Source organism: Apteryx rowi, unplaced genomic scaffold (genome assembly GCF_003343035.1).
Source record: "Apteryx rowi isolate R43461 unplaced genomic scaffold, aptRow1 scaffold_10, whole genome shotgun sequence".
Lineage (NCBI taxonomy): Eukaryota > Metazoa > Chordata > Aves > Apterygiformes > Apterygidae > Apteryx > Apteryx rowi.
This window is the reverse complement of record NW_020447197.1, coordinates 4,411,283-4,426,875: the sequence shown is the minus strand read 5'-3', so window position 1 is coordinate 4,426,875 and position 15,593 is coordinate 4,411,283. Positions and strand designations below refer to the sequence as shown.

General features: G+C 47.0%; 1 protein-coding gene across 1 annotated transcript; it reads left to right on the top strand.

Moving 5' to 3' along the window:
• Positions 1–23: 23 nt before the first annotated feature.
• On the top strand, positions 24–14,685 carry CLDN11 (claudin 11). Its single transcript, XM_026061441.1, has 6 exons — positions 24–155; positions 962–1,201; positions 2,642–2,741; positions 3,367–3,622; positions 6,357–6,521; positions 13,542–14,685. Exons 4-6 carry the CDS (start codon positions 3,397–3,399, stop codon positions 13,772–13,774), a joined length of 624 nt encoding a protein of 207 aa, XP_025917226.1. The 5' UTR covers positions 24–155; positions 962–1,201; positions 2,642–2,741; positions 3,367–3,396; the 3' UTR covers positions 13,775–14,685.
• Positions 14,686–15,593: the final 908 nt, after the last annotated feature.

The following is a 15,593-nucleotide window of genomic DNA, read 5'->3' as shown; positions in this document are numbered from 1 at the left end:
TGGAAGAAAATGAACAACTAGCTACACAACTTAAAGAAGTAACCCTTCAGTACACCATGTTTATTTATGGATCTCCTCCTATATTTTTATTCTATTGAATTTCCAAACAGAGGAGAAACTATCATGCTGAAAAAACACATAAAGAAAAAGTTTAGGTGAGTCACTTATATGAAAAAAAAATCATAGGGTGTTGACTAATTGCAGCTGATATCATTTGCCAGAGAAAACACTAAATGCTGATCAAGGAAAAATGCTTAAATAACAAGATAAAAAACATTACGATTTTTAAGATGTTCGCACTGTTGCTGCAGTAAATGCATGGGTAGCAAATGCTTTTAAAATGGCAAATTTTAAGAATGTTGCCCTAAATATTTCATCAGTTTATTTAGCACATAGCTGATAGGTCATTCTTCTTTGTTTTTTATTGTATTGATCTTGCGAGTTGTGCTTATTTATTGAATGTTCACTTATATCCACTTCAAGATTTGTGGTATTGTTCATGACCCTGGTGAAGGAGTAAATGCCTCCTATCCCTGTTAACATCAACTAACCTATGCATACGGGCACCAAGCTGATTACCGTTGAATAATACTGTTTATTAAGGTGTCAGCTGAGCTGCTGTGCATATGCTTTTTGAGAACTGCGTTTGTGAAGGAAAATGTGTTAGCATAAACAACCTTTGTGGTTCAGGATTTGGTCTCGTAACTGTAAGAGATTGAATTAGAGCTACAGAAACGTTTGCCAGAACTAAACTAGCTGATACGGCCATCAAACGAGGCGAACACCTGCCAGCCTGTGCAGCCCCGAGAGCGTGTGCCTCGCCGCTGCAAGCAGCTCGGTTAGGGCCTGGCAGCTTGCTGAACTGCACTAGCTGAATTACGTTAGGGTGGGTCCATGGCCCAAGAATTCATATCATGGGACATAAAAAAAAACAAAACATTTTTTTCTTTTCGTGCATTAGGACACGTCTGCACTGTTACCATGTAAGATGCTTATAACCTCAGCCATGCGATGAAATGGAACATCAAAATGTTGCAAGCGTTTCTCTTCTGTTATTCTGAAGAAAAATGAAAAACTTCAAGTGCATCAGAACTACACGTATTAGCATGATTTAGAGCATATGCCTGTTTTTAAACTGTGGTGGACTGTACAGTTACAGTGTCATTAGATGACAGAGATTGGAACTGATCATCCCAAAGTGGTAAAGTATTCTTGCGTCTGGTACTAACTCAAAACCAATATTAAGCTATGTGCATTTATACTTGTTACAAGTGGATCAGCTATCTGTTCAATTTGCCTAGTGATATAAAGTTAGATGGAGGAAGTGCTAGACTGAAGAAAATGTAAACTGAGTCAACCAAGGGGAGAGGCAGGAAGGTGTTAATTTGTCAGATCGTCTCATTTCAAATTCAGGACACGATGCCTGATCTGTTGAAGGCAATTGCATGTTCCAAGAAGTGGGACAATATTAGTTTCTCTCGAGAGATGACAAGTTTGTCTGCTGAATAATGAATAAAGAGCATGTTTGGGGGAGAAAGATTCAATCCACCTAGGACCCCAGACAATGTCAAAATGGGAGCTGGCTATAAGTAACAGCAGGCTCCGTCAGAAAGGGGTGCGCCAGGAGAAGGAGCTGTGCGGAGAGGTGGAATCAGCGGCAGGGTGAACGTCACGGAAGTCCAGGGAAAGGCGGCTGGCAGTGTGGCTTCACGAAGCTGCAATAAGCTGGGTATAGAAAAAACCCCAAGGACTGTAATCAACCATATAAAATAAATGTGAAAGCAACTTTTAAATTTGTATATATTATAAAAAGCTCCTCTGTGCTTTTATTACCACTTAAAGATAATTATCAACCCTGTAGTACTATTTACGCAGTAACTACAGTGTTTAGAGGAAGCTTTGACAAAATGAAATTGTGTCCACGTGTCCTTGAATTTTGAATCTAAAGAACACGTGACAATTGAAGCTTAGGATGGGCTTGTTGTTACTTGTGTTTTGTATGTAGTTTGTGTGCTAAGGAATAGGAAAAAAAACCCTTTTGGGTGAAGAGCAGGATATATTTCATTCATAACATCTTAATACTGGAGTGTAGCTTCCAGTATTTCTTTTTCATTAACAGCTGTAGGAATAAAACAAATTTATTGTTCTCTAATTTTCTTCCTGTCAATTTTTTTTTTAATGTAATGCTAAAAGTACTCCACTAGTGGTCTCTACAGGCATGTTTTATTTGTATGGCTCCAAACTTTTCCTTTGCAAAATTGCAAGCACTGGTGGATGCATCACTATGCATTTTATTAGGAATGTGCTGGCATGCAATAATGTGTATGTGTCTGAGAAAATACAAAGTAAAATTAGGAAAATATCTGTCTGCCTAGACATTCCTCCTGATTCAGAACAGTGTGTGAAGTTTTTCTCCTTGTGACATTTTGAAGTGTACTGTTCCTTGTTTTATGGAATAGACTAAAATTTGCAAACCTAATGAGTCTGAGTAAAAAGCCACTTATCCAAAATTTTAGGATCCAAAAGTGGAAATAAGAAGCTGTTAAAAAATTTTTTGAGACATTCCGAGTGTTACTAGTACTTTTGAAAACTCAGGCACAAGCAGAGACAATGTAGTGACGTATCTTTTATGTTTTTGCAGCTACTGAAAACATCAGAAAAGAAAGGAAGCGAGACTGCTTTTGGCCACTTACTGCAGGAATGCCGATGGCTTTGGCGAGGTGATCGGTTCCACCGCTCGGGTAACTCTCTCTGTGTTTCTTGCCCTGTGTTTCCATCAGGAAATATCAGTGTGACCATTCGTCCTCAGCTCAACAGCATTGCTCTGATTTGCATTTCTTTATTCTGAAATTTCAGTAGTCGGMTTGTTTGCGTTTAAGCGAAGCAGTCTGTTTTGTGTTTTAGGGCATCAGTTCAGCTGGGGAAAAAGAGATCGGTTCTCGTAATAAAGAGGCAGCGAGTTCCTGGCTGCAGAGAACTCGATGCCTGAGAGCGTTTGCAGTACCCGAGCCCCTTTCCCCTCCTTCTCCAGGCTGGGTGGCAGGGGATGGAGCTCTGCACCTCCTCCTCTCCTCGTCCTCCTTCCCCTCCGACTAGCGACGAGCGAGCGAGCGAGCGAGCGGGAGAAGTTGGGGCTCCCTGTTGCTCCTCCCCTGCGTTAGCGGGGCCGGAGGCAGCTCCGACCCCTCCCCGGGCGTGAGCTGGGCAGCGGCAGCTCGCTGCGAGCAGCAGTGCTGGGGACCTCTTGGTGCCAAACTCCAGTCCCTCCTGCTCGCGGCTCTGCCGGCGGCGGGGGCTGCAGCCGCGAGCTTGCCCCGAGCGCAGCGCCCRGCCTCGCTGAAACTCTCTGTGTGCTTTCCTTTCCAGCTGCCTGCCTCGCTAGGCTAAGGGAGCGACATGGTGGCCACCTGCTTGCACCTGGCCGGGTTTGTCTGCAGCTTTATTGGCTGGATCGGGGTGGTCGTCGCGACGGCCACCAACGACTGGGTGGTGACTTGCGGCTACACCATCACCACCTGCAGGAAGATGGACGAGCTGGGATCCAAAGGGCTCTGGGCGGACTGTGTGATGGCGACGGGCCTCTACCACTGCAAGCCCCTCGTGGACATCCTCATTTTGCCAGGTGCGTGTTCCCCGTCCCCCCTTCCCCGCAGCGGGGCGGACAGAAACGTCCTTCTGCCCGGGGCAGCTCCTGCTGCTYGGGGACCCGACGGCAGAGCTCCATCAACTTCAGCCCTGCCAGAGGTGGTCCGAGAAAACATGCCAGAGAATTTGAATGATAGCTCTCAGCATGATTTTCATTAAGTTGGGCCTGTTTTAATTATACCTAGGTATAGGATCTTATGCTATTAAAGCCCACTTAATGCTATCGATCGTTGCTCTTATTACACTCTTGCTATTCCCTTCGCATCTCTCATCTAGACTGTATTGCAAAACATAATAGTGTATTAAGATATAATACAGTATTCTGAAGTATATAGACATTCCATTTAGCTTTGCCTTGAGGTGAACTGTTACAAATATTAAAGATCAATTCCCTAAAATGACTTTGAGAATAATGAATCTTTCAGGGTCTATTATTAATGACGCTATCACTTTTAATCTTTTGGAAGATTGTCGTTAGTCTTGATGTTCTTGTGCTTCCTACTTGTGTTAATGCAAGGTAGAACTTTTACATAGCAAACAGACATAACTTTGTTTAATTTCTCTTGATATTTTCTAATTAATTAGAAATAAAATTAAAATAGTAATTTTCACCTAGGTTTACACCAAAGCAAAAATTTAGCAAGGTGTTCCATCAGTATTAATATATCTTTTGAACTAGCTAAGCCTGACAAAGTCTTTGTGTGATCTTCTCTGTACGTTAATGATTTTATCTATTTCAATCACTGTTAGCTTTATAGCATTTTTTTGTTGTGCTATGTTTTCAGCTGCGCCTCATGTAGCATTTCAGCGACTTCCAATCCTGCCTGGGTAGATATAGACATTCCTCATAGTTTTCCTTCATTTTTTTCCTTATTTATTTTTTTAAACTGCTGTGAAAAGAATTTCACGGAGGCTAGAAAGATTACTTCTGAACTTCTCTCTGATATAACCCCTAGTCTGTATTAAGAGTGTTTAACAATATTGCATCTGTCAGAATTGCTCCTGTTCTCCCTTTTTGTGTGTACTTTTAGTAGATTTACCTTCATTATTGCTACTGTCGTTCGATATGGTAGAGAAGACAGAGAAAAGACTTGCCCTGAAGAAACATTGTTTAATGAAATTTAATAAATAGGTAAATAAATCCTTCAGCAACAGAAAACCGTGTTCCTCTTCAGGAGGAACATATCACAAAACAAGATGCTTCTGCTTTTAACTTCTTGATGCCCATAGCTGTCCCCGACAGAAGTGTATCTTAGTGYGTCTGGTAACTGAATCGTACATAGCATCTTTCACGGACGGAGTCAAGTCCTTAAAACTAACATGTTTGAGTTCTTGGTTAACTGGGATCAGTTACACAGAAACCACACCGGATTTTGGCACCTAATTTATTACTGGGTCTCTTTTCCTGCCCTGGACTCATGAGAGAACTTGTTTTTTGTTTATCTTTCTTGAAAAATTAAGCAAATATTCAGCATACACAGAGTCTGCATGTCCAGGATGAATAAAATCCTGATTCCTGGTCTCTTATCTGTATGTCAGTAGTTCTTGCTTGAGACCCCTGTTTGCTGGCATTCTTTGAGTCCTCATGAAACTCCACGTCTGCGTGTGGCAGTTTCGTTTTGTTAATAGAAAGGGAAAGTGAGCCGGGGTGCTTGCTCTACGAAGACTGTCCGGAGAGCCAGTGGAGGCTCTCCAGGCACTGGAGCAAATCTTACACTGACTTTTTTTTTTCTTTTGCATGCAAGTAATGACCTGTCTTTTATTTTTATATATATATATATGTATGTATGTATGTATGTATATAATTTAATACGTTGTTATACAAAGCCCTTCACAGACTAATATAAATAGCAGGGCCCTGACCCGCACAGCCACGGTCTCAGGCCCCTATTGTCCCACGCCACCTCGTGTCAGGCGGCTGTTGCATGGGATGTAGGAACAACAGGGATGATAAGCCTGATGAAATGCCAAGGGATCCAGTGATATCCATGGGGATCCAGAGGAATAATCTGGCCCTCAGTTAGGAGAACTCAAACAGCTCCGAGAAGTGCAGTCATTTTTCTTCCCTAACTCCGTTCCAGCAGTCAGCTCGAGTCATGGGACTCTCGTCTGAGACCCCGCTAGCAGGCTAAGCTCCTGATGTGCAGCGTGGGCGCGTGACTTTGACTGCCGAGCGTCCCTCTCTCCCAAGTCAACAGCCCTCACCTTYTCAGTGCAGCTGGTGACAGTGTTTTACAGACCTGCATGTTTTAGGAATGGCTCTTAAACTATTCAACACTCCTCCGATGGATACTGTGGRCCTTTCCTGGTCATAGCAAGCCATTCTTTCGGACTTTAAATTCTTGTCGTTTACTCAAGTCTCTGAAAAGAATTAGGAAAACTCCTTCCCAGATGTTTCCCTTTCTGTTCCTTCCCCTRTTCCCCAGCTCCATGATTTCTCAGTGCCTTGCTGGAAAGAGCTTGTCTTTTCCAGGCAGTGCTACTTATTTTGCGCAAATTTTTGAACTTGCACATCCTGTGTTCACGCACTAACCACTGTAATGCAGTCTCTCTGTCTTATGTCGGGTGAATAGTTGGTTATTTACACAAAGAATTGAGCCTCTCTCCCATATTCCAGGCAAGTGCTGGGAGCTGGTCAGACAGGAGTCTTTGTCCAAAGGTCTTCTCTTGTGCCGAATAATCAGAATCCTGTTTCCTTGCCTTGCCAACAGGGTACGTCCAAGCTTGTCGAGCACTGATGATTGCCGCCTCAGTTCTGGGTCTTCCAGCTATTTTCTTGCTGATCACGGTCTTGCCCTGTATCCGGATGGGCCATGAGCCTGGAGCTGCCAAGTACCGGCGTTCCCAGCTGGGAGGAATCCTCATCATTCTCCTGGGTAAGGCGCCCGTCTGCCCGTAGGCGTGCGGAGCGGGAGCTCTTCCTCGATTTCAGCACAGCGCGGGGCGAGTCAGCTGAGCGTGTTCACCTGAAAACATGGTTGTCTGGGCCGGGCTGATGCTGAAGTACTACAGCATTGCTGCAGTCTGTGGGGCGAACAAAAGGCGTAAACACGAGGAGGAGGACAAAGAGAGAGGGCAGGAGGAGAGGGGAGGGCTGCGAAACCCTACTGTGCATTGTCTTACGGAGTCCCCTGGCACGGAGCCTCACGCGAGGCCACCGCCTGTGTCTGCAGGAGGGTGATGGCAGTGACACGCAGGCAGCTGCCTGCAAGTGCTTGGTCGTGATGGTTTGCTGTGGAAGCGTTACTATTTTTGGAAAAGGGTCTAGACTCCCAAGCTGCTTGCAGGGAAAAGAAAAGCCTCTGAATTTTCCCTGTGCATTGCAGGTGCACCCAAACCAAAGCAAGCCGAGACACGCGGGGAGGGAAGCCCGTGCCTGAGAGCGTGCTGCTGGTCCTGCAGGGACAGCAGGGGACAAAGAAAGGGGACATAGACCTGGGAAAGGGATGGTATGTCCCCTGCACCTCCCGAGCCCACCCCTCTCTGCCCCACCACCCTTGCCCTTGGCCTTGCCGTTCCCCTGGGAATTTCTTCCCGTTCTTGGTGCCTGCAGAGGAGATTGTTTTGAGCAGCTCRGACTGTGGAGCTCATTGTCCCAAGTGCAGCACCTGCATGTTCTTGAAGCCTCGTCATCTCCACAACAGGCTGTGGTGCCTTGTTTTCACCCGTTTGTTTGGCAGAGGAGGAGGGGTGAGGGAAAGTGGCCTCTTTGTGTGGCTCTGCTGGCTGCGGGCAGCCAGTGCTGACATCATGCTCGTCTTCTTCTTTCTTCTTCTTCTCCTCCTTTTTTTTTTCAAGTGGGCACTGTATGTAGCTGCCACAACAGAGGTAGTCAGTGCCTCTGGCCTGGGGAGCCGCTGCCTTTATGCACTCGGCTGGGGAAGAGCTCGTGAGAGGCAGATGGGAGCGAAGGAGGGGGCTGAGCCCAGGGCAGCAGGTCCGAGCTCTGCCGGCTCGCAGGGGCTTGTCCTCTGCGCGCTCCTTCCTTCAAGAGTATCCTTCACGAGAAGCAGTCGGTATGAGCTGGTAGGCCCCAAAGCTACGGGAAAGTGCAGTCAGATTGAGACCGAGGGGCCCTTTCCATGCCTTTGGGTTTTAAAGGGACATTGCCACAGCTGGAAATTCTAAAAATCAGGATTTTAGGATTTCCAGGCCCTTTATAGKGCCTGTTTAGGATGGACAGCTTTCCAGAAAATCCTTATTGTGAACGGTCAGCTGTTGGAACGTGGGCACTCGCCCCTGTCCCAAAACCTTGAGCAACGTATTTGGGCTTGGCAAAGCAAGAAAAATAGTGCTGTATTTCCCATGAGTGAAATTTTGGGAAGTAGTGCCTGAGGTGTCTGGTCCGCTGGATRCCCTCTGCCTGGGAACGAGGGTGGTCCCAGCAGAGCTGCACTTTGTGGCAAACAGACGCGAATTCCCCGCTGCAGTCCCAGACGCTGTGGATGAGCCCCGTTTTGTGTGGCTGCCCGTGCGGAGGCGAGGGTGTTGCCCGTGGGTCTGGTTTTCCTGCGAGACGGTGTGAGAGGACCTGATCCCAGCTTACGGAAGCTGATGGGGCAGCGGGGTTACAGGAGCAGCGCCCGTGGCAAGCGAGTTGTGGTGACGATGTTGCATTAACCCCTGATAGAACAAGCTGAAATCCCAGCCCCTCGTGGCGCGATACCAGGTGTTTTGGGGTCTCGTGTGCCGCTCTCCTACACGGGTCTTGCTGTGGTGTGACACCGGCGAGGAGAAAAGGTGTAAGAGGTTAAATGAAAGGAGTTTTAGTGCTCCGTGAGCCAGAGGAGAAAAAGAGAAGCACTTTTTGTCAGATTACAAATGAAGAATAAATGTGTCCCTTTTGCTCTGAAGGTCTACAAAAAACCCCACATTTATTTTTACAAAACCTAAATATTTCCAGGCTGATTATTAAGACAGTCCCCTTGGAAGAAGAATAATATACGGGGCTTGGGACTTCGACATTATTTAAGCTGATTAATGATCTGCTATTTGAAAAATGAGGTATTACCATTCCAGAGCATTTAATAAGTATGAATCAGACCTCAAAAGACATAATACTGACTTAAAAGTCATAATATTCTAGACGTAAGATGTCCTGGACTGCTCTTATTTAATCTCTGGCCACTGAATTCTCATTTGTGGTTTTCAGCATTTTCTCCTCAACCATAAGGGTTCCAGCCATATCCTCTAAATGGAGGCCGACTCCCAGAGGTTTGGTTAAAAAAAAAAAAACAACAGAGAAAAAAAACCAACAAAAAACAAAAGCAAAAACATACTGACATGCCAGATATATTGAAAATGGAGATCTGATTATGGGAACTGATCCCGTGACAAATTTTACTTGTCCAGGAAAAGGATGGCAGTTTATCACTGAAATTGTTAAAAAGAAAAGCAGGAGCTGAAAACACAATGTGGAACCAAAGAAAAAAAAATTTGAAAACTTGCCAGGAAAACAACGGGCTCAAATATTCCATTGGTTTTACTATGAACTGATAATAGCAAGCTGCAAGGAGTGTGACATACGTGTGCACACCCTGCTATCCTGCCTGCTGATGTATTTATGTCTTTGCTTCATCCTATCTGCCCAATCAAATTGATTTATTGCTGAAAACAACTGTCAGCAGCGGTTCCCTCTGAACCAGTATGGAAACATTTTAAATGGTAGTGTTGATGGAAAAAACTCTGGTCCATCCTGTGTTGTTGGTACTAATTCAGGGGACCCCTTGCTGGTTACCAAGCGATCATTTTCCTAGTGGAGGTGAGGGACCTGGGACGCTGAAAAACACGGATGAAAAATATATCAGATATCAGGAATTACTACTGCAAAATGACTGTGTTAGCTATAGAAATAAAGGTCTGTAAAAGGTTCTTTTGGACACTGCTTTGTCTCAGAATAGTCGACTCCTGAGAGCCAAGGTTTGAATGTGGGTTTTTGTAAGGGCTGGGTCTTTTGGGAAGTTGTGAATATTGAAAGAGCTGTGTAAATGACACTGTTCCCCCTAATAGAAATAAATCCCTTTACACTATGACACACAAACCATGGCTTGAACTTCAAAACATGGTGTGTTCTTAGGTGGGCAGGTGGCTTGGGGTGGCCGACCCTCCGCTTGGTGCAGGACGGGGAGCTGGCGTGGAAGCACCCATCTAGGCTGTCACGTGGCACATGGATATTTCTGTGCTGTGCACAAGGCAAAATGACTTTGCACTTTTGGGGGCTGGACCGTGAACYTGAACATTTTCAGTGGATACAGTAGTGTTCTGCAAGGTTATTTTGCTGAAGTTGCTTGCATGAGGTTTGCTCATATGACCATGGATATCAAGAGAGAATGATTGCCTTTAACACAGAAGCCCCCACGCATCCATGTATCTGTTATTTCACTGTGCAAGAACAAACGCTTTGAAAGAGAAATCCGCATGACTTTCAGTTGGCAACTCAGAATAACTAAATCTATCTGTGAAAGAAAAGTATACTTTCTTCAGCAGATAACTTCTCTTAACTTACTCCTAAGGAATTTGGCAAGGACTCACTGTCCCTTGGGTTAGATTAATACTGCTCCACCTTCCCCACTTTCCCAAGCACCTTCTGTGCTTCCCCTAATTAAATTATGCCTGTAATGTCCAATATTAAGAGTTTCAGTTCAATGGACTGAGCTACTGTAGGTCCATAATGAAAAAGCACATAGAAATGTTGGGAGCCCGGGATGTGGCCCTATGACTTTACAGAGATCTGGTGGAGCCAAGGATAACGGATGGTGCGTTACTGAGACCAGCTTTGCAGGTAGAGGCAGCGTCTTTTACTAGACTGCCTACCCTAGCTGCAAAAAGCAGGCAAGCTTTCCCGTATGTATGCAGCCCGAAATATGCCTGTTTTTCCAGCTAACCTAGTTGGTCTGATAGAAAATATTCCTTCTATTTGCAGACCTTGCTTTAGTTTTGTGCTAGACTATATTGACTGCAACAGCTCTACCATCTGTGCTCATTCTTAATTAGGCAGAGGCAAAGAGTCTCTTAGCATTAGCACAAAAGAGGAATAGTCATAATTTATACACGAACAGCTCTTCCTTGTGTGGAGCCTGTTGTGGAATGCACTGAAACTTGCCCTAAAATGTCCTTTGCAATCCCCTCGGGTTGTTTGGCAAAACAACTCCTCTTCAGTCGCAATCCGAGTCCACCGTCCGAAAGAAATACTGCAATTACAGACCGTCCTTTTCACATCTTCCTCGAGGGATTTACAGCCAACTTTAATCTATGCAAAGCAATGAAAACCCGGTGCTGTTTCAGGGCGTTCCTCTTTCTGAGCCGTGGGGTCGCTGGTAACTGATGGCAGCTGGTGGCATCCAAACATGGGGAGGTCACACCAACCCACGGAAGGCCCTTAGCTTCTGTAGCACAGTTTTCTGAAACTGTCAGCGTTAAAATAAGGTGGTTTTACATGTAGTTTAGCCACATGCACAAGAGAYGCCATTGTATTGGTGCCCTTGAGAGCTTTTCTTTGGTCCTGTGTTGTGGGGGAGGGTCTGAAAAGATAAGGCTCTTATAGTCTATGGACATAAATATATATATATATATATATAGTTACTGCTGACAGAAAAAGAAAAGATGATTGTGTCTTTTTGGACAACAAAGAAGCTTTTTTTCTGGAGCATTAGAATGCTTTTCAGATTCTCAACTGATACATTTTTGTTTTAAAGCATTAGAGGCTCATGATTTGTTTGCAAGACTCGAATCCACGTACAGGATAAATGCTATTCTCCCCTCCCTGMCTTCTCCAAAAATTCCTTCCAAAGCCGCAGGGTCTTTGCTTTGAGGAGGCCCAAAATTATTACTGGCTTTATTAGCATCCTTCAAATGTTCTTCTCCTTTCCGTAAGAAAATATTTTCTCTCATAATAGCTGCAGCTATTGGGGATGGATTTTCTGCTGCACTGGCCAGGAGCTCTAGTTTGTTCTCTGCTTTAACTAAACAGTTTTATTTTTTCTCTCAATGACTTTTTTTTCCCTCTTTCAACCTTAACTTTTTGACACTGCCTCAAGATATCTTTTAACGCGGTTGGTGGAAATCTGTAACGCTGCCACAGTCTTGTTATTGTTTTGCTCTGATTCTCTGATAGCCACGAGGATGGAGTCCTGCACAGCTTGTGCCCAAGGGGAGTAAATATTGACCGATTAATTCTTCTCAGATGTACGAGCCATAAAGGAGTATTGTTTTAGGACCTGCTCCTGCGAGGTGATTAACACCATCGACTCCCGTTGCCCTCGGTGCACGGCGGGACTTGGCGGGACGGAGGTAGGACCCTTAGCGAGGGGAGCTGGCGGAGGATGCAAGGCGCGTGCGTGTTCCCGGGCTTTGGGCAGCCGCGGGCGGCACACGGCGGGCACCGCGGTCTCGAGCCCGGCAGCCTGCAGCGTCAGCTTTGAGGCTGTCGCTGTTGAGTTACACAGCCTCTTAGCGATGCAGGTCTGACTGAATTTGAACCTTCTTTACCGCCCCGAGGAGACCTGCTTTGCAGTCCTCGCAACACCACTGGCTGCAGCCTTCCTGCCCTTTTATGGAAAAATCCTATGGAATTTCCTACAGAATTTGAAGCCCTCAGCAATTTTTTGACTTGCCAGTAGACCTTAGGTAGAATACTGTTTTCCCTTCGAAAAACAGTTTGTCTCCATCACTTGCTATAGAGAAAATTTTCCATAAGGTAGTGGAATCTGTTTTCCAGAGTTATGCGACATTTCCTTCTCCATTAAAAACAAAAAAGCCTGTACTGCTTGTTCACTGCTGCTTCTTTTATCCCTGCCCGTTTTCTGCTTGTATTTTATGAAGCCTGCTCTGTCTTGCTAAGCGATGGGTTGTTTCCTAAACGTTTATGTGACCATTCAGCTGGAGCAACTGGAGTGATGTGAATTAACGTGGGCTGAGGACATAGTGTGTGGGTTAGTGCAGAGACGGTGATTTATACCAGTTGGTTCTGGGACCCAGATTTAACTGCCTCACCAATGCACACGGCTTTTGTGTTCTTCCTTCTGGTTTAAGTTATTGCTAATTCTGCAGCTCTCCAGAGCATCGATTTCAGGGATGACTGTAATTCTCCACCCTTAAAAATACTTCTAGGGAAAAAAATCTATTTCCCTTATAATATATCAGGTTGTGTCAAGCAGCAGTTGTTTTTTCTTCTAGTTAGTGTTTGAGAGAGATTGCTGCTCTCTCTCAATCTCGACCAGTTCTCCGCAGCTCAGGCCTCCCTGAAAGCTCGCGTGCTCCCTCCTGCTCCGAGTCGCTTGGACCAAGCACCGGTGCGAATGCTCCTGCTCCCACCGTGGGCCTGGAAGGGGATAGGGAAGGGCTTCCTCTCCATCCTCCAAAGGGAAAATAAGCCGCAGGAGGCTAAATCTAAGCTGCGTGCGCTTAACAGAGTAACAGGGCAAGTCCCTGCCTCCTTCCGTGCCTGCAAAACGTTCCTTTTCCCAGACCGCAAAAAGCGCTCGAATGCTTCGACTTGCTTTGCGCGTCTGGGACGTGTCCTTCTGCGGCCGACACGGCCCGTCCTTCGCCCGTCCTCCTGTGTCTCCGTAGCCCGGCTCCAGCTGGGAGTCGATGGGCGTTTCCCAACTTCGAGAGCAGAAACTCGGGAAGTGGCCGAACGGGGTCTCGCAGCCCCAGGGGGACGTGGGGAGGATGGTGCCCCCGGCTAAAGCGTTCCCGGACGTGTGGGACAATGGCCGTGCTTCCCCGCTCCTCGCAGAGGGTGTAGCAGGGTCCAAGGCACGGCGAACGTCAGTCTCGGCGTTCCTCTGCCTGGCGAACGCGGCGTTTCGCCACCGGCGTCCTGCCGTCCCGGCGCTTTGCCGGGTGCCCGGGGCTCGGCGCGGCCGTCACCCTTCCTCTCCCTGTCTCCCCAGCGATGTGCGGCGTGGTGGCCACCATCTGGTTCCCCGTGTGCGCCCACCGCGAGACCACGATCATGAGCTTCGGCTACTCGCTGTACACGGGCTGGATCGGCTCTGCCCTCTGCCTCTTCGGCGGCTGCGTCATCGTGTGCTGCTCGGGAGACGCCCAGACGTTCGGCGAAAACCGCTTCTACTACGCCTCGGGCTCCAGCTCGCCCACCCACGCCAAGAGCGCCCACGTGTAAGCGTCCTGGAGACGCCCCGCGGCCGCGGTCGGACGCTTCGGCTGGCGGGTTTGGGCGCGCTGCGGTCGCTTGCGGTGACGCGCGCGGCTGCCAAGCTCCCGGGGGAAGATTTAGAAAAGCAGCGCGAACGCCTGGTAGTTTAAAGCATTTCTGTCCCCGTCTGTCGCCCCCTTTTCTAGCAAGGAACCTCTCGCACGCCCGACCCGTTGGTGCTTCCCACTTCATCCCGGCCGCCTGCCCCAGCTTCTCGCAGTCGGGACGGCTTGCGCGGCTGGGGCTGTCGGGGGGCTGCTTGGGGGGTTGTTTCCTCGCTCACCCCATTACYGGAGCGTCTAAAGCGATAAAACAGAAATGAGAGAGACACTTTCCCACCGTTAGAAGGGCTCTGGCAGCTCCTCCGATCGCGTAACTATTTGCTTTCCCGTGTTCAAGGTCACTGCTTTGGCAGGGTTTGGGTGCGAGGGTAGGGAGGAAGACTGTACTCTCCAGCCAGGCAAATGTTTCTCTTTTGGAAGAGTAGGGGATTTGTTTTCCTTTCTCTGTAAATACTTTTGTAAGAATTTATTCATTTTAGTAACAGTGTTTCCCCCACCCCCAAATTCATCAGTATGAAGGAAGCAGAACCCAAAGGTCCTAATTAGAAGGTAAATAACAGTGCATCTGTATATACTTTTAAGTGACTTGGGGGGCTCTAATCCCCGCTCTCTGTTTTTTTTTCTTTGTACAGTTCAGTTACTAAAAATGTTATTTTTACATTTTTTTTAAAACTTTCTTTCCTTTCTTTCCATTAATTTGTGTTCTGTCCTGCATCATTAAAGTAGCACATTTTTAACATGCAGTATAATGTACCTGTTAAAATACAATTCTGGTGAATACTGATGATGCCTTTGTACTTTAAGTGAAATACTGTACAATAAATAACAGAGTATGTGCAAACACTGCCTTCTTTTTTTTTAATTTTTATTCCTTCCTGTGTGTTTCCGTAGCTATCTGTTCCATGTCATGGATTTCCCAGTGATTTTGCAGGTTTTTTTATAGCAATTTAGAATGAGAGATTCTGCTCTCTGTGGAATTAAACAGGCCTTGTGTTCCCGGGAAATTTTTAAAGCCTGAGTAGTCTTCCTGCCTGGTGCTGACTGCTGTATTGTGCCTGCATCCTTCTAACGTTCCCCGTGGTACCTTGCACCCGCGTGCTAATTCGTGAATCCTTTCGCGCCTGGGAAACTTAGAAACCTCGCGCGGCGATGGAGAAGCACCTGCGCCAGGGCAGCAGGGCTTGGGCTTGCTGAAGTTCGTAGGCCACGTTGCTGTAAGTACTTTAAACTAAAATAAGAGCCCGACCTGGGGCCCACACGGAGGTCATCGCCCTCCTTGGTTAAAACCGTGTAAGATCAAGACCTAACTCTGTCCTTACCAGAGGCTGCAGCAATTTAATTACGTTGATACAAAATCCCATCTGTCCCCAGAGATGTTAACTCCGTTCAACTAATTTGTGCAAGCCCGGCTTCAGAAACAGCGGCTGTTCGAGAGCAGAAAGGGGAAGAATCCAGGTGTTTTCCCGTGGAGAAGGAGAGAGGACTGAGCAAGCCGAAGAGCGGTCCGGCAAAACTGGTTTGGCTGATGGGGCAGAGTTTGAAGGCCGGGTTTGCGAGTCGGGTCGCTCTCCAGGTTGCCCGCGGCCRCTCCCGCTGCCGTTGACGCCGAGCGGTCTCGAGCGCGGCTGCGCCGGGTGGCCCTCGTGTCGCGGGGGAGGCCGGGCTCGGTCCCGCACCACGTGCGCCGTGCGGGCTGTGACCGCGCCGCCCGTCGGCAGGACGCT